Consider the following 15,819-nt stretch of genomic DNA (forward strand, 5'->3'; position numbering starts at 1 on the left):
AATCCCATGTTTTGTTGTTGTTTGTTGAAATGTTTCACTCCTCATCCACTCCAGTGTGCAACCGACCACACTTCTAGTCACACCAGTGGGAAGTGTAGAGTTCTCAGCTGGCCGCAGGTGCACGTCTCTGGTCTGCTGGAGGAACCCAGGACAGAGCCCACTAGCACACGAGCAGACAGGACAACATCCAAACTCCCAGCTTGACCTTGAACCCGTGACCTTGCTACGGGATGACACTGAAAGGCAACAGCAAAAGTTAAAGATGTAGAATCTTTTTGAATTGACACATCTGTGAATCTAAGTCATTATTTTACCAAAGAACACCAGCAGGAAGAGGAAATCATAAAGTCTATGTCGTTGAAATGGTGATATTTCTGCATGCTGAAGATTCATAAATCTGCTTTCCTGGTCCATTTGTATTTGTCTGTTTCCCACCCATCCTCTGCTATTAATCCTGAACATCCTGTGGTGAATAGCAGGCTTGAAGCTTGCAATAGACTTTGTGATGGGGACCGAGGTGGAGGTGGCACCTGTGTCACTGATGCTGCTGCTGCTGCTGACCCCAGCAGGTGCCAGTCTCAGAGTCTCTGGAGAGCCTGCAGCTGGCTTTCCATTCGAAGCCTCGTCCTCCTTCCCTGGTCTGATGCTGCTTAGAGCCTCAGCCAGCATCTTCACCAACAGCCTGCAGCTCTCAGTGGATGAGTTGCTACCACCTGATTGGCTATTAGCTATATGCCAGTGTAAATCAATTGAGTGTGTATTGCCATTTACCCTCTGTGAGGCAGGCGATGCAGGTGATGCAGGTGATACAGGTGATAATGGTTTTTCCACATGTGAAGAATCAAGATGATTGACTTCCAGGGTCGGTGTTCAGCAGCAGTGGGAGGTGAGAAGATGTTTATGAGAAATGACGCAGCTGAAATACTGTAAACTACGTGCGGTCACTTTTCCTTCTTCTCTTCTCTCTGTATAGGAGAGGTGGGCGGGGCACTGAATGGTTTTAATTGGTTCACATTAGAGGCGAGGGGCGTGTCACTGTAGTTCCGAGGAACTTGTTTGTCTTTGGCTGGCCGTTGATTTGATGCAGCTGGTGCGGGAGGAGAGGAGGAGGAGGAGGATGAGGATGAGGACGAAGAGGCTCAATCATCCATTTCCGAACAGAGCCGAGGAGCTTTGTGTCTCGCCTTGACTCCAGCTACACTTTACATGACAGCAGGCAGCCGGTGGAAGCGGGAAGATGCGCTGCTGGCTGCTGACTTGGTCTCTCTGTCTGCCGGGGCTCCTGGCTGCACGCGCCGCCGCACCGGACGAGCCGCCGCCGCCGCCGCTGGAGTTCGGCGGAGATTCCGGCTCCGGGATGCTGGACACAGGTGAGCTCGGAGCGGGAGTTGTTTTATTGACTTATATTCTCCAGCAGCGGCTCCTCGTTTAGCTCGCGATAGTCATGAGCACAAAACAAATGAAACGCGTGGGATGCTGTTAATATTACATCGAAGTGGAACAGTGAGTTTATGCAAACTGCAGCGTTCATTTCTCACTATCGCCACCTGCCTGATTGTGATGCTCGCGGCTACAATGTGCGTTAAGTAGCTGCAATTAAACACATTTGATGTGCAATATGTGCCAAAAAAAAAAAAAAAAATGATTTAACATTTTCCACCTTTGCTCCAAAAACACAAGTTTATTCATTCATTTATTTATTTATTTATTTATTTCAATGTATTGTAAGGAATGTGCTCTAATACTGCCGCTGCGCTCCACACTGTACTGTCAGGGGGTGGATTTCACAACATTAAATCTAAAGAGTAACATCAAGCTTGAAGCTGTGTTTCCACTCTACCTTGTCGACAGTATTCAAAAGCAGATGTTATCAGCTGGACCTCATTCCGTCGTGCCCAAAACAAAGTCTTTCTTTTCTCACCAGGACACCGTAAACGGATTACGTATCCGGCTTTTAAATCTCCAGTCGTGTATTTGTTCTCTATTAGTCTTTACAGTGACTGTAAACCCCCAAGAAACTGCAAGGGAATAACTTTAGCCAGTTAAGGGATGGCAGGGTTAGGGTTAGGGCAGATAACAGACCACAGATATGCTTTTGGGTTGTTTTGCAGGATTCAGTGTGTTGTAGATCGCTGGCGAGCCTCATATTTATTTTGACAGCACAGCGTGCCACAGAGCGCCCGTTAGAAGAACCAAGTCTCCCAGAGAGAGGAGAAGTAAATGTATCTCATCTCTGATTGGAAGTAAAGATCCAAGACATCGTCTGGAGAGGAACCCACACACTTTGATGGATTGCTACACGCCTGGGCCAAGAGAGTTTATTCAGAACTCGTTAGAACTTTGCTGCACTCACAGTTTTTAATTGACTTGAGACACACATGGGAAGCAGAGCCAGAACCTTGCCACAGCTGTTGGTCTCTATCTGGCAGCAGACTTGGTGAATAACGGCACAGCTTTTGACCTTCCCTTTTTTTTATGATTTCCTTGTTCTCCATCTGTACCTTCTGATGTCTGGATCTCAACAAGCTGCAGCGGAGTCGTTGTTATCCGTCATGTTTTAGAATGACACGGACCTCTGGGAGCCTTGAGGGAATCCACGTCTGGATTCCATAATGTTGGCTTTTTGGGTTAAAGCTCTGCTCATCGGTGCTCATTGATATAACTGATTTCACATGGATGTCAGTGAGGCGCATTACAGCCCAAGAGTGGTGTCAAAGGGCGGGAGAGCAGCTGAGAGCCGAGGTGATGGAGGAGTCATGGAGTGTGTTGGCTGGAGCCCCTGCTGCTGGGATGTTTTCACTGCGTGGCTTCAAGTGCGTCTCCAAGTGCTGAAGAACAAGAAACTGTTGTCTGAACTTTGACTGGGGGCCATTAAAGAGGTCGACGGTTGGATAATGCTGCAATTTCTGTTGTTCTTAGGACCTTCTCTGTCTCTGTCTCTGTCTCTGTTTGCTGTTGCTGAGCGTACAGTTGCTCAACACCAATGCAATGCTGTAAAGGTTAAAGAGTTTGACAAAGCAGCCTCAGCTGGCAGTCTGTCTGTCTGTCTATCTATCTATCTATCTATCTATCTATCTATCTATCTATCTGTCTATATCTATTGACTTGCTAGATTGTTCAATAGGGTTCTCAGGTTTTTGTGTGATTGCAGAGTTGCTTTTTCATCCGTCTCCAAGAAGCACTGCTTTCTGATTGGCTGATAGGTTTCTGATTCAAGACAATTGACCAATGTGTGGCGAGTTCAATCACTTCCCCACATGAGAGATGTCATGTGTGACCTTGTTAAAACAAACCTGTCTCCCATGAACTGCGTGAGACCTGAGAGCTGTGATCTGTCTGTCATTTATAATTCCATCATCGTCTGCATGCATCATGACATGAAGTAACCAATCAGTTGTGCTGCACTGATATCACCTTATCAACCTGCTGGCGTCACCACCACCACCACCACCACCACCAGCAGCAGCAGCACCAGCGCAAGCAGCACCAGCGCCAGTCGCTCAGTCTTCAGTCGGCTCATCTCATGAGGTCATTGCCAATATAACGCCACATTTCCCTAAAGGCATCTGCATCCAATAAAAGGATTTGTGTTCTGAGCCCTGCTCTGGAGCCCATTAGCCACATTCAGCCAGGAGAATCTCTGCGCTCTGGTATGCACTGCAAGTCTACGCTGCAATATACACAAGGGGGTCATCGGTCTGGTTGCGAGGGTGAAATAGGTTACAGCTTGTGCGCTGCTTTATGTGAACAAAGCTGGTAGAGAATGCTTGGTGCAGAGCACATGTTCGACCAGACCGCTTTTTTTCTCCCCTTGTTCTTTAATCCCTTTTTAAACCAACTGGAACCAGATGGCAAATGGAGTGAGCTGATCGTGTTCAGACAAGCAAGTCAGATGTTTGCTGTTAGAGAGCGCCAATAGAGAGTTGTTAATTTATTTGCTTTGCTTTTAATTTTTCTTCTTCTGAGTATTTGCAGGAATACACTCTGGGACTCTGCAGCTGGGTCCTTCATCAAGATGTCTTTTTCCCCTGAAAGAGCCGTCAGACACTTGCAGTCTTTGAGAAAACACAACACGAGGAGATGTGAAGTGGATGTTTCTGCTCTACCTGTGTTTGCATGAGTGGTAGTTGAAGATCTTGGTGTTCAGTAACAGAGTTGGTGGTTGACGACAAGCATCTCGAGGTCTTCCAGCTGCAGTGCTTCTCAGCTGCCTCCTACAGGCCTTTTGCTTTGTGGTGAGTTGTGAACTTGGATTTGAATGTGTGTGTGTGTGTGTGTGTGTGTGCGTTTACAAAGTGCCACACGGCCTCAGTGTCAGCGCTGCATTGGCTGCACTAAGTGGGGCTGTCACTCGCTGCCTTCACTGTTTGCTTTGGCAGGAGCGCAGCGAGGACAGTGGCTCCAACATTCTAGCAACACGGACAGGAAATTCCAGTCATTGGTAGTTTTAGGGCGCTGAGAGAAACACAGGGTCCAGGGTATCATGATGTCACAGGAGATGATGGCTGAACGCCAGCCACGCTGCACACATCACAGAGGCTGAAATCAGACAGCGGCCAGAGGCTGGAAAGAGTCGCACAGAAAAGCATCCTGAGGAGTTTACATTGCACGAAGCATCACACTGAGTCACAGTGGTGAGAACATAGCTTGGATTGTATGGTACAAGGTGCAGAGAGGTTTTCCCCTGTCGGCCTTTCATTTCATGTGCGGGTGTAAATCACTCTTTATTAGCACCTTTGGGGAAACGCGGCAGACGGTGTTGCCACTGAGAGCAGCTCACTGGCTGCTGTGAGGCCTGCAGCTCTGTCTTAATGTCGCAGGCTAGACGGCTCAGAGCAGCTCGCAACACCACAACCCCACAGGCAGTGCTTGTAGTGTGGAGGCCGTCAAGCTGCAGCAAGGCAATTACTACACACTGTGCAGAATATTAATCACTCAGCTCAGCTCGGTTTTATTTGACAATGTACCAAAGAGGATGAAGAGAAAAGGATATCACAGGAAGGATATTTTTATTGAAGTTATCATTTCCCGTTTTAAGTTGAAATCTCATAAATAAAGTCGACGTAAAAAAAGACGAAATTTAGTCAATAAGGTTGATGCAATCCTTGTTTAAATTTTGTCTTTTTACGTCAACTTTAAGCTTGAAATTTCGATTTTAATCTCGAAATTTTAACTCGAATTCCATCTTAATTTTCGTTTCTCTTCTCGTTGCCCTCGTCCTTCCGTGCCAATATGTGGATTGGTCGTCGCCGTCTTCATTCTTCAGAGGATTTGGTCGCTATTTATTATCGCCCCCCCCCCCCCCCTCCCCCGTTGGAGGAGGAAGAAAGTCCCTAAACAACATTCTTCACGTGGTTGTAAGATGCCACAGCAATATTTATAACCCACATTGTTCAGCGGTTAGAGAAGTTGAGGAAGGTGCTGCAAGGCTGCTTTTAACTGGCGCAGCTGCGACAGGCGTCAGCGCCTTAATGAACTGGCCCTGCACTAAATGGCTGCCAGGCCATGGTGTCATCCGGCTGAGAAGAACACACACTCCACACTCTATCTGCTCGACACTCTCCAGCTCCACTGCAGCGCTCGGCCCATAAAAAGGTGCACGCACGTTGGTGACACCTCATCCCACCTGCTATCTACAGCAACCAAACCATGAGGCCGGAGGGAGTTATGTTGGGGGAATTCTTGATGTTTTCAGGCATTCACTCTTCTCTGGTTTCCATCTGAGTTCTGACATTTGGTACTTTATAGGAAACCAGCAGCTTAAAGGTGAAGTGTGCAATATTTGGAGAGGGGAGAAAAACTAAGTTGCATTTATTGTGCAGAGATCAAGCCAAGCATTGCACACTGGACCTTCAAGGATATTTCATCGTCTAGAGTTCATCAGCAGACGTACTGATCAACTTGAACTTGTGTGTGTTTCAGTGGTAGCTGCTCTGAACTTGACTGAATGGTTCTGACTCCCAGTGCTGGGGAGGCCTGAGGGAAAGGATCCAAATGAAGATCACACTCCTTCTTGCGGTGTGATGCGGCTGTCAGCTGCTGTCTGTCAGGACTCCTTCAATATGTTGAACGTTTCTTTGCTCAATGTGATGGATTTGTTCTGAGGTGGCTGATCAGTTCAGACTGCTCAAGGTTTGTCAGTCCAATTACCCCCAAGCTCCTTTGCTAATTTTTCGGCCAGTTTGATTTGAGGAGAAACATTTTGCTCAGTCTGTACCGTACGAGTAAGTCTTGCTGTCAGTCCCGGCAAATGAAATGTCATCAGTAACAAAAAGGATTTCTTTTTTTTCCACATTAAAACAACTCATTATGCGACCCCTCAGTCACGCTGGCAGAGCGAAAATACAACAGTTTAGGTTTTTTGGACGACTATTTTGCACAGCTTGTCTGCTATTTGGGACAGTTTATTAACGTTGCGTTTGCACTGGAGGAACATTTAGACCAACTGCACCTCATCCCAGTGCAGGCTGATCTTTCAAAAACTGCAGTTTAGCGCCTGGAAAGGCCTCCTCTTGTACTGAGGCGATGAGAACCTGCCTCTCGTCTTCCAGCTCTGTCATCTGCGCTGAGGAGGTGAGAATTACGCAATCCGCCGTCGGGCCGGGCCGCTGACAGGCCTCAGGAGGAACACGCTAGAGTTACCTGCTGGCCGCGAGGCTTGTTCTCGTCAAGATGTCCGAAGCGCTGCAGTCGTGCACTGTTTCAAAATGCACGAGGGAGGATGGAGTGCGTCTGTCAGTTCGTGCAAAACAGGCCGGTATGGAGGTTGTCTTCATGTTTAGTCATGATTAACGGGTCCAGATGATGAGCCTCGTTGTGACAGAGGAGACGCACTGTGCTACGGAAGAGTGATGGTGGTTTAAACAGGACTGATCCTAGAGCTGTGTTGGAAGGTCAGGATCCTCACCACAGCTAATCAGCGAGTCTTGTAAAGGTTTTTACAAGAAGGTTTTTACAGGCGCCTAAATGATTTTGGTCAAAGTGAGTCTGGTGTTGGCTTACAGCCGTCTCTCTCCAGAGCCTGTGTGACAGTGACAGTGGTGGCCTAAACCAGACCGGTACCGGTCCGCGGGTGATGTGGTACCGGGCTGCGGGACTTCTTCAGCGCCATCTCTAACCGCGATCTCCAAGGTAAAGAGAACACAAAGACGACTAGAACCTTGGGAATACCTGAATCAATGTCGGCTTACCAGGATTTTCAGGAGTCTGATTGTCAGTGTCGGACTCATCAGCACATCACCGCATCCCTCAGTGTTGGTTAGTTTGGGTCTACGTTGGTTGCAGCCACAGCCGCACTGTAAGATCTGAGTGTTGCAACATAATGTCCTCTGCTGGCAAACTAAATACAGGACAATTATTTCCATTGTATTGCAGATTCCAGTGTTTTCCACTGCTACTCCTAGACTCCTAGACCACTGACCAAAGACGTCATGGTGTTTCTCCAACAGCCGTTATCTTCACGTCTGTTTTTACCATTTCACCTGAAGGACTCCAGTGTTTGTCAGTGAATGCACCGCAGAGACCTGAGGTGCTGACTTGATCTATGGAGCTGTCATCCCCCCAGTCTCTAAAATATAAGCAGCAGTTGCAGTTGTGCTCATAGGGTTAGGGTTTTTTTTTTTACCACATGGTATATTTGTGAATCCAAGAACAAAAAGAAGTCAAATAGAGTTTTTTTTTCTTAATAATGAAGTGGTGAGGAGTTCTATTGCAGTTATGCAATCAGAAAGCTCCTTGTTTTGCCTCCATGATTCACGGCTATATGTTTCCTTGGTAACAATAATAATCATGGACAGAAACCACAAACTGAAGGGCGGTGTAAAATTAAAAACAAATTACATTCTGCTGATGTTAATGTTTTCACTGGAAATACTGCGGCTTCACTGGCCACACACACACACACACACACACACACACACACACACACACACACACACACACACACACACACTACTGTACTGGTATTTCTTTCTTAGTTTAACCCTTAACCTGAACTCTAACAAGCTTTCATCTCAAAGACTGCGTCCCTGCAAACGTCCGTCCTTCCCGCTGCTCTGATCAAGAGACAAAACCTTTTCCCTTTTATTTATTCCTTGAAAATCCAAAAAAGGCAGTTTGGTCTTTTAAAGAGCAAAAAAAAAAAAAAAAAAGAGAGAGAAGAGAATCTATGAGTGAAACCCCTGAGTTCCTGTTTAATGGAAGACCTGACCTGTCATGGAAGAGCAGCTCTCCTGTTGCATGGGGATCATGTCAGCGCACGACTGGAGGTGCTGGTCGTGTCTGCTCACGGTGCAGCTTCAGGGACTTCTCCAGATGTCCTCGCAGCTCGTCTCGCTGAAGCCCTTTCACCCTTCTCATCTGCTCCACCGCCCTGCAGGTGGCGCCCGGGGATGCGGCGCTGCGTCCCCGGAGCCGAACGTGCATCTCACCGTTGGCGCCGAGGAATAAAACGTCCCTCATGCGAAGCTGCGTGTCAGGCGCACATCTGTGAAAACACGCAGCTTGTTTGCTTTGGTTGAAGCCGCCGAATCTATAGACTGCAGCTAACGTCACGTTCCCACACAAGCAACTGCAGCGCGGTGCCATTCAAGCTGCAGTTAACAGTCAATAATGATGTAATTGATGGTAAATAACAAAATGAATTGCAGGTAATTTAAGACCTTCGCCGTAGAACTGCATGAATGGGAATCTACCAGACTTGACTTGTTTTGTCAGCAGTGGCAGACAAGCCTGCAAAAATACACACCACCTATTTTTCACTTTTACTAGACCAAAAGTAAAGCCCTGCTTGTATGAAAATCCTACTAGCAGGATTTTATCTGTGCATGTGATGGAGGGATGAACACAGTAGAAGGAGAAATCCTGAAAATGACGTTCAGAGTTCTGTTATTGATTAATCTGCATTGTGCAAATCTCACTTCGTAGCTCTGAATTCTCGTGCGTTCTCTACTTTGCAAACTCCAGGGGTTTTGTGAGCTTGTTGAGGCGGCTGCTGAGTGTCATGCCGACGTGAAGACACCATCATGACGAGGCTTCAACCCTCAAACTGTCTGCAAATATGAGCGTTTATATTGGGATTTTCTTCCAGGCCTGCAAGCTGCTTCCTCCAGTTGCAGTCGTGAGCCTGGTGGATGTAAACCTGACGAGCTGATGGCTCATCATGCTGTCTGGGAAACCGAGCCGTGATGGATGAGCTGCATTCCCCGCAGTCAGAATGAAGAACAGCTCTCTGCCGCTCTCGTGTCATCCACCAATCACATAAGGCAGTGACTGGCCACTGAGTCTGGCGTCTTCATTAGCTGCTGGCGTGTTGTGTTCACTAATTGTCAATATTTTGGGAAGGAAGAATTCCCACCAAAAAAACAAAAAAACAAATGTGCAGTAATGTTGTGCAGAGGGAGTCTGGAGCTTCAGGGCGGAGAGCCGCCGTAACTTCAGCGCCATTGGTTCCACCTAAACCAGCAGGGAACCTGACCCCAACAACGTGTTCACCTCTCCATTCACTTCCTCTGGGCTCCACAGATGAGTTGGATTTTTTTTTCAACTGATATGTTTTAAAGCCCGGTCAAGTGTTGACGACTGTTCTGTTATGTTTCCTTTTCCGAAGAAAAATTCCTCCCGAGGGAACTCTGACATTGTCCGGTCTGCAAGCACGCGGCTGTCTTGACCATGCAGTCGCCAATCCAGTCCGAGTAAAAGCAAACAGGCTTGGATCAGCGCCGCCCAGTGTGAAACTTCCTATGCCGCTAATACTTCCCATCTGGAAAACAAAGTTACCATCTGGTCATGAAAGCAGGTCTAATGAGGAATTGTTGGTTGTAACAGAATGTGTAGGGTCAGAGTTATAAAGACTTTTATGCACAAACTTTATGTTACTTGACATTACAAAGAATTTAAAATAGGATTCTCTATTGAAATTTTTTGGGAAATTATTTTGAGGGTAAAAAAAAAAAAAAAAGACTTGCTACAGAAAGGATACAACATAGCGTGTTTTATTGGTTGGGTGTTTCCTCTAGAAGTCTGCTGCTTTATTTCAAGCATTAGCCGCAGCTACAGCAACACTGAGCGACTGAGGGGGAAACTGTCTTGCTCTTCACATCTCCTCAGACAGTTCTGGCTTTTAAAGTGTATCTCATTCGTCATATGATGGGTGAGACGGTGCACTAATTTGTGATGTCAAGATTTATTCTTGAAAGTCCTTTCCTGGTCGTACTAAAGCTGGACAATGAAATTTCAAACTCCAACCTTTGAACAGGACGATGCTGTATCATGAAGATGCTTGAAGGAAGCATTTCAGCTTATTTGATGCCAGCAGCAGAACTTTTCCATAGTCCGCTTCCAACTGGAGCCCAACATGGTACCAAAGCTTCGGATCTTCGGCGTGGTGCTCTGAACAGCATCTGGCAGTGTTTCACACCATGTTGCTGGTGAGCAGCATCCAGTGGTGACTCACTGCTTTGTTGATGTGAGTCTGATTCAGCTGTTTAGACGACGACGTCTTCCTGTTTTCTCTTCAGTTTCCCATCTCTCACTTCCTGCGTCTCCGGCCCAGTGCCCCCCCAACATGACCACAGCAGGCGGAGGTCTTTAATGTCCTTCACCACCAACATATAATGGTGAAAGGTGGAGCTAAGTGTTTGTCCATGAAGGTGGAGTGATCCCTGTGCAGGATACATGCTTCCTGTCTGAACCAGTGCAAATCACTCCAGTCCAAACCAGTGAGACCAGTGCAGTGAGGCCACCAGTGATGGATTTTTGGAACTTCACACTTACAAAAGGAAAATGTTGCTCCCAGTGTTTTCATTGGAATTCCGTCAGAAAATCATAGCATTCTCTGTTTCAACTGATCCTGTTTCGCTGCTGTCACTGCTGGGTAATTAATACTAGAGCTCCTCACCCTTCCTTTCGTAGGAAGTCTCCTGTCGAGCCAATCAGGCGGCTCAAGGTGATTGACACACTGAGAGCTGAGGCGTCTGTGAGATGTCTCAGGTTTGAGGTTTGATTTTCTGTCTTGTTTGCAGCTGTCAACCAGATGTGTTCTGTGTGATTTAGTTTGCAAGCAGGAAAGCGGCGCAGCCTCTGGCGCAGCACTGCAGTGTTTGTGACCCAGGATGAATCGGTCAGTTAGCAGCAAGGAGCCTCCTGGACCAACCACTTCTGAAAAGTCCTCACTTATCGTGCGTTTCTCCTGGAAGAACATCTGTTTCACTTCAGCTGGGAGTAGATCAGATAGATCAGGCGTGACTGCCCCCCACCTCCACCTCGCCGAGCCTTGTAATGGCGTGATCCTTTAATTATAGCTTTGGAAGAAAGTAACACGACTTTGTGTCTTGGTTTTCCTGGAGGGTAAACGCAGCAGCGGCAGCAGCAGCGGCAGCAGCAGCGGCAGCAGGTGGAATCTTCCCTCACGCACCCATTAGTGTGTGCGTGTGGGTGTCAGTGTGTGCGTTTGCCTTTCGTGATTTGCATATTATGATCACGCAGCGCTTTTCATCAGAACTGGCTTCAGTGGGCCTGCGGTGCAGATGTGCGGCTAACTTTTCAAAGTGGAATCAGATCAAAGCAGGAAGCAGTCAACCCTCAGTTCCCAACCCGATGGCTTGGAGAAGAAAGAAGGTCTCCACTCTCTGTCCGTTGCACCTCGGAGGATCTGTGCAGATCTTAAAAATCAAAGGAATAAAAGGCCGTCGTCTTCTATTGCGGCAGAGCAAACTATTTGACCTCACGGCCCTCACGGCTCCCGACTGAAAGGTGGAGAGTTCAGCGCGAGCCATCACTCAGATGATTTTGTCCAACCCACTGCTTCTTGTCCATATATCTTGAAGCAGTCCATGAAACGCTGGTATGCTGGAATTCCTGGTGAGACACCAGATCCGTGTGCGGCGCTGCTGCCATTCCTCAGGGCGGCCGAGTGTGACGGCGTTCTCTCTGCGGGCCGCTCGTTTGTCTGCCGCTGCCGGGCCTCCGAGGCTTTGCATTAATTCACTGGAGTGCGGCAGCGACGCCGGCTTTAACCCGCACCAGCACCGAATCACTGCCGGGTGTTCTGCAGCGTTTCACGCCTTTTTTTTTTTGAGTTCTACTGCAGAGGGCCGAGGCTGCGCTAGCGATCATTCCTCCATCTTTTGTTCTTGTCATCTGTTGGCTGTTAGCTGCCAACTCTTAATTTCACACAGTCAATCTGCCGTTTTTTTTATTTTTTGCTTTATTCTCCAAAATAGAAACTTTCAGTCCATTCCAAAGCGGGTAAGACGGTGTAATGTACCGAGGACTGAGGCGGGATTCCTGAGTGTGGAACTGCGCACGACTTCACAAGTGGTTTTATCCTGTTGGTTCCGCCATTAGTGGTGCGTGTACAGTATTTTAACATTTCTACACGCAGGAGTATTTTTATGGTTCGGTCTCTGCAAATTGTTCCAAGCTGCATCCCCCCACCAAGCAATTGTAGGAAATGTAGAAAACATATGCTGAACAAGGCGCCATGTGTGCGAACGAGTGTTGAGACTGTTAAATGGCTCAGTCTGAACTGGAGGCGTTCACTGGGGACGCTTTAACCCGGAGCTGCAGTCCTTCTGCTGCGGGGTGAGGAGGGGGAGGAGGAGGAGGAGGAGGAGGAGGAGGAGGAGGAGAAGACGTTGACGTTTTCTCCCAACGCGTGTTGGCAGAAACACAAAAGTTGAAGAAGAGAACAAAGGTGCACAGCTGCCAAGCCAATGTGAAGACAATGACGCAGCAAACATTCACTCAAGAACATCTCCATCTCCACAGTGAAGTCTGGCCAAGAAAAGCTGCTGCACACGCATGCATACGTTTTGTCTCATGGATGCATAATGTATAGATATATATATTTCCATCCTCTAAGCCTTTTCCTGCAGTTTGTACGCCAGAATCAATCAAATGCAGGATAATTTCTCTCCACTGTGTCGCCTTGCTTCACTCCATCCACCTGCAGCTGTCCGCAGGTTTGACGAAGGCCAAGTCACTTTCCAACATGTGTATCACTGATGCGAAGACAACCGCATCACTTTATGGACACAAAGTGTGATCCAAGATAAAACACTGCATGACAACATGCAGTTGTTTTTATATTATTAGTGATGAGACATTCACTTCTTCCATCGTACGAGTTGGACTTTGCTCCTGTATTTGCACATGCAGTCACACACCGCAGTGGCCCAGCAGAGGCAAACCTGAGCCGGCTGCTTGCTTTCTTCCAGGTGAGGTGGACGTCCTGCAGGAGCTCCTTCTGCTGCCGCTGCACAGGAGCAACGCCTCCATGACCTTGGACGACCTCCAGTGTCCGGTTCTGCTGGTGGGACAGTACTCTACCTTGTCTTTGCCTCTTCGCTGGTTCCTCACTGATGGGTAAGCATTTATGCTGCTTTTGTTTTCCATACAATTTCGAGAAGGAAATGCAAGATGTTAACTGGTTCTTAGAAGGTCGTCCAGTAGAGAAGTGTTGAAGCCTGTTCTTTAAATCATAAATCAACTGCCTTTTCTTTTCCAGTCTATTATGGTGGTTTGTTTTTGATGTCGGCTCTGTGGTTGTGTGCAGACTTGCAGAAGAGTTCAGCCTGCTGGTGGAGCTACAGAGTCTCCGTCGAGAAGAATGCAGCGTCTTCACGATGCTCAGCCCCGAGAACCACGTCATGCTGCAGATGAGGATCAGCCCGCGAGCCGTCACCTTCACCGCAGCGCAGGAACAACACTACGAGTAGGTCCTGCTCTTTCATCGCTGACTAGTGCGGAAAAAAATGTTAGTTTTGCATTAATAGAGGTTTATGAGACCTTCACGTCTAACAAGAAACTAACAAATTAAACAAAATACAGTTTAATGTAGATTGAAACATCTGTCTACTGACTGTGTGTAAAGATGGACGATCTTTCTCAGGCGAAAGCAAACGCAAAAGTACCAGAAACCTGCATTATATCGTTTGGCCAGCAGGGACCTCCAAAAGTGGTTGCAAAAAAAAACTAAAGAAAGGCAGGCTGTCACTACGTAAAGGAGAACTAAATTCATACCTTTACGAACTGACTCCAATTGTTGTGTCAGTCTAAATTGGAAGTTAAAAAATGGTTAAAGTGACCTTAATGTCTAATGTGTCTAATTTTGAATACAAATGGCCATAAAGGTGTGGGCGTGGCTCTTGGTCAAGCAGTGGGTGACAGTGGCTCACAATGACTCCATTCATCTTTGTATACAGTCAATGATCTATGGAGACCCAGCCAATAACAATGTTCCCTGCTCTGAGGAAATGAAGGTCGGTGGTGCCAGATCAGATTAATCTGTTGCTTCTATCAATACCTGTTTGAATATGAATCTCAAATGGCTAAAATAATTAATTGCGAGTCTCCTGGCAAGTGTCGCCACCTCTGGAAACTCAGCGCCATCCATCAGCGCCTGCCGGCGGAGAGGAATCGGCCACGACACGTCGTCTCCCATCTCCTTTTTTTCTGCTCGTGGCGCCTCGTCAGCCAGCCAGCGTCTGTTGTTGTCGTCTGTAGTCAAGGCTTTCAGAGGAGTCACTGCATTGAAATAAAGGTGCACACAAGAAAGGACTTGCGGAGCGTCTTGGGGGGTGGGGAGGTGTGATGATGTTTAGACACGATGCAATCCTCGCAGTAAAACATCAACATTCATCACATATGTGCTGGGCTTGGTTTAGATGATGAGCCATCCATCCATCCATCCATCCGTCCATCTTCAATCCCCTCTTCTTCCTGGCTCCAGCAGAGGCCCCACACCCTGAGAGCAGGAAGGAGAGGGGATTGCGGATGGATGGATGGAATCCAGGTGATGAAAGGGAGAGAGAGAGATGCTGTGTTGCAGTGACCACTGTGTCTCCTCCAGGTTCCCGTTCAGCGACCTCTCCGACAGGAAGTGGCACCGTGTGGCCCTGAGCGTCTCGGCCCAGCGCCTGGCTGTGTATGTGGACTGCTCCCTGCTGGAGAAGGTGGACTGGCCACATCCAGGCATGAGGATCAGCCCTGATGGACTGCTGCTGGTAGGGGGCGCCGTCCAGCGCTACGACACACCCTTTGAAGTAAGTGGGTTATGACTGTGACATTGTGATGCACAAACGGTGATTTTTTTTTTTTTTTTTTTTTTCCACACATCGCCTTCAAATTCTTTCTGAGCTTGGTTGTTTTTGCCAGTTAGTGCAGTGAACAGTTAAAGAGTTCATTGACCAGAGTTATGAGGCCACAACAACATGAAAACACAGTCGTTAACTGAGTTAACATTCTTCTCTCTTGCACACACACACGCACAAACACACACACACACACACACACACGTGCACACACACACACACACACACACACACACACACTAGGACATCCCTCTATCTCATTGCAGCCACCAATGCTTGGAAACCGTGTTTGTTGAGTCGTTTTGGTGACGTGTGCATCAGAATCCCAGTAATTACCTGGCACCACTGTGATTACCTCCTGAGCAGCAGTGTTGCACTGCAGACCACAGAGAGCAGCAGTGTTTGAGACACATGTGGCTGCAGCGTGACGGTGAATTGTTTCCAGCCTTGCCGATAAGGAAAGTCTGCTTCCTGTTTGAGGCCGCTCACGTCTTCAATCCCCCGGCTGATATTTCTTAGAGGTTCCAGAGATCCTTTTTCTACTGAGTGCATCACATTGCACCAAGAACATATCCGCCTCATAACAGCAGTCATGTTTCATTCACACTGTGTTTCCCCCCCTCTTCTATCCCAGTGTGTGCTTCCATTCATGAACCTCATTAGACACTGATGTTGTCCTTGGCTGCTGCGTCTCCCAAAACAACTGCTCCATCACCAGAGCGCAGAC

At 47.6% G+C, this 15,819-nt stretch overlaps 1 protein-coding gene across 1 annotated transcript in view; it reads left to right on the plus strand.

Moving 5' to 3' along the window:
* The first annotated feature begins 1,125 nt into the window (after positions 1 to 1,125).
* The window catches only part of LOC142889897 (uncharacterized), a 49,553-nt gene continuing 34,859 nt past the window's right edge, over positions 1,126 to 15,819 (plus strand). Inside the window, exons 1-4 of the mRNA XM_076028572.1 lie at positions 1,126 to 1,370; positions 13,218 to 13,365; positions 13,556 to 13,714; positions 14,852 to 15,044. Of these exons, the coding sequence (XP_075884687.1) occupies positions 1,238 to 1,370; positions 13,218 to 13,365; positions 13,556 to 13,714; positions 14,852 to 15,044 (633 nt within the window). The 5' untranslated portion in view covers positions 1,126 to 1,237. The remainder of the gene's footprint in view (positions 1,371 to 13,217; positions 13,366 to 13,555; positions 13,715 to 14,851; positions 15,045 to 15,819) is intronic.

This window comes from Nelusetta ayraudi, unplaced genomic scaffold (assembly GCF_046127955.1).
Source record: "Nelusetta ayraudi isolate G7.1 ecotype Tasmania unplaced genomic scaffold, CSIRO-AGI_Nayr_v1 ptg000026l, whole genome shotgun sequence".
Classification (NCBI taxonomy): domain Eukaryota; kingdom Metazoa; phylum Chordata; class Actinopteri; order Tetraodontiformes; family Monacanthidae; genus Nelusetta; species Nelusetta ayraudi.